The sequence below is a fragment of the Camelus dromedarius genome, chromosome 9 (genome assembly GCF_036321535.1).
Source record: "Camelus dromedarius isolate mCamDro1 chromosome 9, mCamDro1.pat, whole genome shotgun sequence".
Classification (NCBI taxonomy): domain Eukaryota; kingdom Metazoa; phylum Chordata; class Mammalia; order Artiodactyla; family Camelidae; genus Camelus; species Camelus dromedarius.
Genome location: NC_087444.1, coordinates 75,283,893 through 75,293,503, shown reverse-complemented (window position 1 = coordinate 75,293,503; position 9,611 = coordinate 75,283,893). Strand labels below are relative to the sequence as shown.

At 54.0% G+C, this 9,611-nt stretch overlaps 1 protein-coding gene across 8 annotated transcripts in view; it reads left to right on the top strand.

The window, feature by feature from the left end:
• Positions 1–75: 75 nt before the first annotated feature.
• LOC105100150 (cytoplasmic tRNA 2-thiolation protein 1) overlaps positions 76–9,611 on the top strand; it is a 40,667-nt gene continuing 31,131 nt past the window's right edge. For 4 of the 8 annotated variants that reach the window (XR_010382434.1, XM_064489743.1, XM_064489741.1 and 1 more), the window contains exons 1-2: positions 76–237; positions 3,712–4,256. Coding sequence is in view for 4 of the 8 variants with exons in the window: in XM_064489743.1 (XP_064345813.1) it covers positions 3,749–4,256 (508 nt within the window). In the remaining 4 variants the exon portion in view is untranslated. Of the gene's footprint in view, positions 238–3,711; positions 4,257–6,609; positions 7,792–9,611 lie in introns of those variants that run through there. The other 4 variants (XR_010382435.1, XR_010382436.1, XM_064489747.1 and 1 more) reach the window with 3 other exon arrangements.

The following is a 9,611-nucleotide window of genomic DNA, read 5'->3' as shown; positions in this document are numbered from 1 at the left end:
GGGCAGTGTATTTAGGGAATGGTGGGCGGGGAATGGGCCACAAGGGTTGCTGGGAGTTGTAGGCCAAGCGGGCTCTGTAACAAAGGGCGCTTCCGGTAGAGCCGCTGCATGGGGTTCTGGGAGCCGCAGGCAAGACAGCCCCCAAGGCCTTGTGGGAGTCCAGTTTCCGGAGCCATCTCCGTGCCAGAGTTCCGCGTGTAACGCAGTTTGGACATCCCTGCACCGCATTCTGCTCAGGTGAGTATTTCCTCCCTCAGCTGGTTGGCCCGTGAGCGCCCGCTCTTTGTTGCGGTGCCGTGAGAGGGCTGAGGGTCTCTCTGGGGGTGATGACACGCGCCTCTGACTTCCCAACGCCTATAGAGGCCTTCTTACCAGGACCTCCACTTGGACGCAGCGGTTCGGTATGTCTCTTGCCCCCTCACCCCCTCCCACTGGTTGGGATTCGACCATTTCCCTGACCCCGCCTCCAATTGGGTACGTTCAGAAGGCCCCTACTCTGTCCTGGAACCTCTGTCCTGATAGAATGACGTTACACATTACCTGTCCTTCTGATAAAGCTTCAGTCTTAGGCATCCCTGGGGCCTGGGGCCCGTCTTCTGGGTGCATTTACTATTCCCTCATCCTACACGTCTTTCCTGAGCACTGATCCTCTGCCAAGTCCCGTACGAGGCAGAAGAAGTCAGTGGTGGACGAAGCAGACCCACTCCCTGCCTTTAGTGAGCTCACAGTACAGCAGGGGACACAGGCCAGTCACCAGGAATGGTGGAATCATGGTCAGGATGGGATGGAGGTATACAAGGGGCTCTTCTAGCCCAGAGTTTATAGCCTGGGGTCTATAAACTCTTCAAGCGGAAGATGCTTAACAGGCGCTTCAAACCTGGGATGTCCAAATGGAAATCTGGTCAGCGACCCTCCTGACTAAGTGGTCCCATCTTCCTCCCAGGTACTCAGGCCCAAACCTCCAAGTCATCCTTAACTCCTCTCTTTTCTCACGACCCCACCCTCTACCCTAATCCAAGTCTTGTGCACATCCTGTGGCCTCTACCTTCAAAATAGATCCCAAATCCCACCATTTCTTGTCAGTTCCACTGCCAACACCCCACCCCACACCCCCAGTCCAGGCCACCATGATCTTACTGACTGTTGCCATCACCTCCTCACTGGCCTCCCTGCCTCTGCCCCTGCCTGCCACAGTCTGTTCCCCGCACAGCAGCCAAAGGGACCCTTTTTAAAACCTAAGGCAGATCCTATCCTTTCTTTGCACAAAACCCTCCCATGGCTCCCATCTCTCTCTGAATAAAGTTAAAACTTCGTGTTGTGGCTTATGAGCCTCTGGCAATCTGCACAGACTCATCTCCTCGTTCAGGAGGTAACCTCCGAGGACTGAGAGACTGTAGATTTAGGGGGAGAAGAGAGATGCGTCGAGAGTGACTTTATGTATGTCCTGTCCTGCAGAGGAGCTGGGTGGAAGGTGATGGTGCTCTCAGGAGGCTGGAAACAGCTGGACAAGAACAAGTTTCTGCCTGGGGAGGGGGAGACTGGTCAGTTCAGGCATTTAGGATCCGAGAGGACCAGCGGGGTCCTTGTGGGGCATTTGGAGGACCAGCCTGGTGGCCATCATGATTTAGAGCCACCCACAAGGAAAATGAGCTGAGCAGGACCTGAGAACCACGAAGAGGATTCTCCAAGAGACTGGAGGCTGAGCAGGAGGAAAACCAGGAGAGCAAGGGAGAATCAAGTCAAGGCTGGGAGGGTGGGAGTAGGGAGTAGATAGATTTCAAGGGGGCATTGTTCAGGTGTGACAGATGTGCCAAATGGTCATGGTCCATAGGTCCTGGGGGCTGCTTGCTGGGCCCAGCGACAGAGAAGAGCAGTGTTAACACTTTGCAGTAGGTGTTCCCTGGGGAGTTTGAGAGCAGAGACCAGAGTGGCTGGAGAAGTGTGGGGCATGAGGTCAGAGGAAAAGGGAGTCTCAGAGGCCATAAGCTCTGAATCAAGTGAGATGAGTTGCATGGAGGATGCAGAGGTCCTGGGAAGGAGCCCACTGGCTGTTTTGTGGAGAACTGAGCGTGCGGAGGAGGGGAGCATGGGGCCAGGAGACCAGGGAGGAGCTTTCTGCAATAACCAGGAGAGAAACTTGGCTCAGACAGACTAGGGTCACAGCTGTAGAGATGGCAAAGAGTGTTTGGCTTCTGGATCTGTTCTGAAAACAGGATTTGCCACAATCTGGTTGGGTGCTTGGGTGATGAGGTCTGAGGATGCCCCTCTGGGGCATTTGTACCAAAGGTTGGGACTTGATATTGCAATTTGGAGTCACCCACAGATAGAGTGGGGAGAGGCAGCCAGGGAGAGAAGAAAGAGCTGTCCAGGGTCCTGGACCCCAAGGCTCCTGCCCTGAGCAATTGGAGGGACAGAGTGGCCCTTTACTGCAAGAGAAGCAAGTTTGGGAAAGGGAATCAGGAATCTGGGTTTTGAGATGCCTGTCAGATGTCTGAGTGGTCCCTCCCATCACAAGTTGCAGACAGTAAGCATACAGTCACAGAATGTATGCACAGGTGGGTCAAACGAGGGGGTGTCAGGGGGCTAGAATTCTGGGTGGGGAGGACTTGGGAGGGGGGAGGGAAGGAGGGAGGAACAGAAAGTCCAGGATGGGCTGATCCATGCCTTTTTTTTTTTTTTAATAGCGCCACGATTTTATTTTGTTTAAACGGAGGTACTAGGGATTGAGCCCAGGATCTCGTGTATGCTAAGCACGCATTCTATGACTGAGCTATACCCTCCCTCTCCCATGTCTTGGTAAACCCACAGAAGCTTGCAGGAGATTCTGATACCACAGCAATCCTGTAGGCCCACACACCTCCCACCCCCAAAACAGCCCTAGTTGGTCTCCTTGGAGGTATGATCCATGCTGCTTCTGTGTCTCCCTGGAGGTGGTGATCAGACGATGCAGTCGGGACCCGTTCCTGGAGGCTATCCCACCTCCACCAAAGTGAAATCCAGTTGGTCTTTCCTGCTCATCCCCCTTCCTCTAACAGAGCTGCAGTCCCCTGGCCTCCCTGGCCTTACTTAGGTCACTGACCCCTCCCAAGCTCTCTGAAGGGCCCTGGAAGCCCAAGTCAGTGATAATCATCCTGTCTCTGATCAGGGCTGTAACAGGAGTGGCCTCCTTGGAGAACGAAACTGGTCCTTAATATGCCCCTCTATCCCTCCAAACAGAATCAAGCCTAATTCCGGGTGTAACTTGCCTGTCTCTCACTCTCCCCTCACGCGCCAACCAATTCTTAGGCTCCTTCTCTTCTTGGTGTGTAATGCGTGTAATCCAAGAAGACTTCCTGGAGGCACCAGCCTCCTTAAACCAGAATACAGTTGACCCTTGAACAACATGGGTTTGAACTGCGCTGGTCCACTGATACTTGGATTTTTTTCAATAAATACACACAGTACTATTCTGTCCCCGAGTTGGTTGAATCTGCGGACGTGGGACTAGGGAGGATATAGAGGGCCAAAGTTATGGGTATTTTGACTGCGCCTCTAACCCCCACATAGTTCAAGGGTCAGCTCTATACAGGTAACCCTCCCTTATTCCGGAAGAAGCGTACTTCATCCTGGTCTATTCCTGGCAGGAACACTATCCCGGCAACCTCTCTGTAGGCAAGGACCCTTGCAATCCGAAATCCACATGTAACCCGCCTCCTCTCTCTCCCCATCCAGGAGAAGCCTACCCTTTCCGCCTCGCCCGGACCCCGAGATGCCAGCCCCACAGTGCGCCTCCTGCAACAAGGCGCGCGCCGCCCTCCGCCGCCCGCGCTCGGGCCAGGCGCTGTGCGGCACCTGCTTCTGCGCCGCCTTCGAGGCCGAGGTGCTGCACACAGTGGTCGCGGGCCGCCTGCTGCCGCCCGGCGCCGTGGTGGCCGTGGGCGCCTCGGGCGGCAAGGACTCCACGGTACTGGCGCACGTGCTGCGCGAGCTGGCCCCGCGCCTGGGCATCTCGCTGCGCCTCGTGGCCGTGGACGAGGGCATCGGCGGCTACCGGGACGCGGCGCTGGCGGCCGTGCGGCGCCAGGCGGCGCGCTGGGAGCTCCCGCTCACCGTCGTGGCCTACGCAGACCTCTTCGGGGGCTGGACGATGGACGCCGTGGCCCGCAGCACAGCCGGCTCCGGCCGCAGCCGCTCCTGCTGCACCTTCTGCGGGGTGCTGCGGCGCCGGGCGCTGGAAGAAGGGGCGCGCCTCGTGGGAGCCACGCACGTTGTGACAGGTGAGCGCAGGCGCCGTAGCAGGAGGAGCGTATGGGAAGGAACGGGCGCATGCGCGGGCGAGGGGCGGAAACCGCAAGGGAATTGGGGCGCAGGCCTAAGAAGTGGTAAAGGAGACTGCGAGTGTCCTAGGGGAAGAAACGAGCAGGAAAAAGGGGATATGCGCATGCTCCAGCGTAGGGCGGGAGCCCCACCCCCCATGGTTCATACCCTGAGGGACAGAATGGGTTGTGTTAGGGATGGGGCCAGCTAGGGTATCTAAAAGACTTTGGTTCTTGGCCACCAACCTGGTGTACACAGATTGGTGAGGAGGGCTGGAGAAGAGGGTGGGAGTTAGTCTCTGGGGATTAAGTTTTTGATTATTTACTTATTTTTAATTGCCTCTAGTACTCTTGATCTCATGGTCCCCAAATATCTCTTCAGAATCCTTCTCTGTCTCTGTAAAGTATCTCTCCACCTCTTACCTCCTTTTTCTTGTTGGCATCTCTTCTCTTCGATAACTCTTTTATTCTCTCACTCTCATCCATCCCTTCAGCAAACAACTACTGGTTTCTAATATATGCCAGATCCAAGCTGTAGCCATAGCAAATTCTTAACCTCTTTACCTCTATTTTCTCATCTTTAAAATGAGAATATTAATGGTTTCTGGCTCATGCATTTGTTATGACAGATGAGTTGGTAGGAATAAAGTATATGTGTGTATATATACACTATTATCTGTACTGTAATTTACAGATTACATATAGTGTATATATTAATATATAGTAGGTATTACACATATATATTGTATATGCTATCATCATCATCATGCTAGGGCTGAGAAAATATGCACTAGACAGAAATAAGCCCATACCTCTGCACAATTCAAATATGAAATAATAAATGATTATAAGTGGTACTGAAAAAAATTACATAGACTGTGTGAGCAAAATATGACATGCAGAGAGGGATCAAGGAGGTTTTTTGAGATCTGAAGGCTCAGGGTGAGGAGGCAGTGGGCATAGGGGAGGTTGCTCCAGGCAGAGAGAACCATCTATGCAGAGGCCAGTTTGAGATGCCCCAAGAAGGAAGTGGGGTGTGGTGTCAGGCCCTAGCAGTGGGCGGGGCTTGGCTCCAGGGGCCCCTATGGCCATGAGGAGTTAACACCTGACCTGATCCTTTGAGTAGCGGGGAAAGCAGTGGACATGACCTAAGGACTCTGACTTTGAGAAGTTCACCTTAGCAGTGGTGAGGAGTCTGAGTCGGAGGGGCGAGGGCAGAACAAAGGAAATGAGCTTGGAGGGAGGCAGCTGAGGTGGTCCAGGTGAGAGAGGACGGTTGTGACAATCAATGCATTTTTAAAATGATGTGTAAATATTCACTTACCTTCTCCCTGGTCTCTGTAAACAAAGATAACACAAAAACACTGCAGTCTGTGTAGTCAAAGGCGCTTGTGTCAACAACTATGAGTTTTTCTATGGCTGCTGTAACAAATTACCACCAATTGAGTGGCTTAAAACAACACAGATTTACTAGCTGGCAGTTCTGGGGGTTAGAAGCCAGGCAAGTGTCTCCGTGGGATCAAGGTGTTGCAGGGTGACATTCCTTCTGAAGAGTCTACGGGAGAATCTGTTTTCTTGCCTCTTCTGGTGTTTAGAGGCTACCCTCGTTCCTTGGCCCCTTCCTCCAGCTTCAAAGCCAGCAGCTTCGGGCTGAATCCGTCCCACCTTTCGTCATCTGCACTTGTGTCAGTCCCCACGTCTCCCATCCTGATTCTCCCATTTTAAGGACCCTTGTCATTACATAGGGCCTGCCTGGATAATCCAGGCTGCTTTTTTTTAATCTTAAGGTCAGCTGATTGGTAACCCTCATTGTGTCTGCAACCTTTATACCCTTTGCCATGTGACCCAACATATTGGGGTGAGGGTGGGGGTGTGAATTCTGCTTACCACAACAATCCCCTGTACAATCTCCATTCAATGCCATTTTGACTTTTTTAAAAAAATAATTTTCATTTATTTATTTATTGGGGGAGGGGGTAATTAGGCTTATTTATTTATTTATTCAATGGAGGTACTGGGGATTGAACCCAGGACCTTGTGTGTGCTAAGCACGTGCCCTACACGGAGCTATATCTTCCCTCCCATTTTGACTTCTGAAGTACACTTCCAAGTGGGGCTGAAATAATATTTGTAGCTGAAAGCACTTGTACTCACGACATGAAACGGGGCCTGGTTTGCAATAAGTGGGGGGCAAAGGGGGGCTTCCCAGGTTGCTCCACGGGAGCCTGGGTGGGGTCCCCCCTCGTTCCTCGCCGCGCCCCCTCCCCCCCGGCGCCCCCCCGCCTCACCTGCCCCGCGTCTCTCCCCCTCGCAGGACACAACGCCGACGACATGGCGGAGACCGTGCTCATGAACTTCCTGCGGGGCGACGCGGGCCGCCTGGCGCGGGGCGGGGGCCTGGGCTCGCCGGGCGAGGGGGGCGCGCTGCCGCGCTGCCGCCCGCTGCAGCTGGCCTCGCAGAAGGAGGTGGTGCTGTACGCGCACTTCCGCCGCCTCGACTACTTCTCCGAGGAGTGCGTGTACGCGCCCGAGGCCTTCCGCGGCCACGCGCGCGACCTGCTCAAGCGGCTGGAGGCGGCGCGGCCGTCGGCGGTGCTGGACCTCGTGCACTCGGCCGAGCGCCTGGCGCTGGCCCCGGCCGCGCGGCCCCCGCCGCCCGGCGCCTGCGCCCGCTGCGGGGCGCTGGCCAGCCGCGCGCTCTGCCAGGCCTGCGCCCTCCTGGACGGCCTGAACCGCGGCCGGCCCCGCCTGGCCATCGGCAAGGGCCGCCGGGGGCTGGACGAGGACGGGCCGCCGCGGGAGGCGGAGCCGGAGCCGTCCGGACCCCCGGCCTCCGAGCCGGTCCCCGCCTTCTAGAGACGCCAGTTCTCCGCGGGGATCCGACGCCGTGGGAGCGCGGGGCCGCCTGCAGATGACACTGTGGATAAACCTGAGTTACTTTGGCCTCCGGCTTCGGTGCGAGGTGGGGAGGGAAACGGGAACTGCAACCTGTGACCCTGCAGAAACTGGGGCGCTGGGCTCCTGGGGCGGGGGAGGCGCCTGGGGGCCGGGACTCCTGAGTCTCAGGGAGGAGAGGACTGAACAGCTTCCCACTCCTGAGCGAGTGGGAGTTAGGGGGCTGCTTGCCTGCACGGCTGTGGGGTTCTGGGCATGCTCGGATAGTCCTAACCCTTCTTGAGCGCCTACTGTGTGCCTGATGTTTCATGTTTGCCAGCAGTGGGATAAGCAAACCACTTAACTTGATGGACACACGTCAGTTACAGTAATCATGATGCTTCTCTGTGAGCACCCCGCATACTGCAGGCGCTGGTTAGTCCTTAACTCCCCCGCCCCACCACCTGTATCTCTGTTTGATGGTTCGGGAGCAGCAGGGGTGGGCTTCCCAGACCTCCGATTCTGGAGGTCAAAGACTTAACCTCTCTGAAAATAGAATCAAAGCTTCCCATCAAAGCACTGTTGTGTTTGATAAAGTACTCAATAAATGGTGTCAGACTTGGTTGTTCTTATTAAGGTTTGGCCACCAGGGGGCTCTGGGTTTCAGAGTTGCCGCTCTGCCCATTCAGACAGGCGTGAGACCCAGAGGCTTCCTACTTGACCCCTGGGGAGATGTGGTGTTCTGAGTCCCACCTCCAAGCTTTGCCGGGCCGGTCCCTTTTCAGGAATGCCCTCCTTTCTCATCTTCCTGCCCACATGCTCCAGGGTCCTAATGATTCTCTCCTCCCACCTGCCCAACCCAGGATGTTAGGACTCCCCCAGACCCCAGCCCCTGGGTCCTGTCCTCATATGTGGCCATCCACACTCTTTGGGTCTCACGTTTCCTAATTAGATTCTGCTGGAGGACAGGGATCAGATGTCCTGCCTCTTCTGTGAGTTAATCGAGCATCAGGTTAATTATTCATTCAACAAACGTTCATTGAGTACCTCGTCTGCGGCCCATGTGCCAGTACTAGTAATACTTAAAGTGAGCAAAAGACAAAAGCCCCGTGGCCCCATGAAGTTCACAGAGAAGCAGATAAGAAAATGAATATATAATATCCGGTAGTGATTAATGCAACAAATAAAAATAAAGCAGGATAAGGAGAGAGCAAGAGCCAGTGACCATGGGGTCTGGGCAAGGCCTCTTTGAGGAGGTGGTGTTTGAGCAGAGACCTGAATAAAGCAAAGGAATGAATCCTAAAACCATCTTGGGGAAGAGCTTTCCAGGCAGAGAGAACAGTCGATGCAAGAGCCCAGAGCTGGGAATAAAGTTGGTAAGTACAGGGAATAGCAAGGAAGTGTGGCCAGAACAGAGTGGACAGAGAAAAACAGCAAGAGATGAGATGAGGCAGCGGCCAGGGCGGGTCCTGCAGGGTCTCGCGGAGATAGGATCCCACTTCCATTTTCTAAAAATCACTCTAGCTGCGGTGGAGACAACGGACTGTAGGGGGCGCAAGATGATCACGGTCAATTGGGATGATTCTCTGGTGCCGGGCACTGCGGAGTACCCCTCCGTTGTGTTCGATCAGTGACGTGATGTACTGCGTTTTGATCCGCAACTTTACAAAGGGTAGACTTGTGGCGCAGAGAGGTGAGGTCATTTGCCCAAAGTCACACAGCACCAAATCGGTGAAGGAGTTGGGGCTTTTGACTCTTGCTATTCTGTCAGCTGGAAGCCAGGGGACCTGGGACCTTATTGCAGGTCAGCCACTGATTGACCGCATGGTTTGAGCAAGGCACTTTTCTCTTCTGTAACCCAGTTTCTCCCTTCATACCAGGAGGTGGGTGGTTGGTGAAATTTCTGTTGTAGCACTAGCCAATGGGAATATAATGTGAACCGTATGTGTAATTAAAAAATTTCTAATAGCCATATTTTTTAAGAGGGGAAAGGGAACAAGTGAAATTTTAATATATTTTATTTGACCCATTATATCAAAAATATTTCTAATTTAACATGTAATCAATATTTTTAAAACCTTGAGCTATTTTACCTTTTTTAGGTACTAAAGTTTCAAAATCCTCTGTGTATGTTAAACACAGCTCACTTCATTCAAACTCACCCACAGTTCGTTCAGTGGGGAATGTGACCAGAAGATCCCACTTGAGAGCTGGGGAAGATGCTGTTCTCAGCCTCAGCCACAAGGGGTCACTGTGACCCCACTTTGCATTGGGTGGCCATTGACTGCATAGCAAGGTCTGCTTCCAGCTGCCTGGTTGGGGAGTTCTGCTCTCTCCTCCCACCTCCCTCCTGGGCCCCCTGGTCTGAGCCAGCCTCCAAGGGCAAGAGACAGTCTGGCAGGAATCTGAAGGTCCCCTATGAACACTGGAAACCTTCCATGA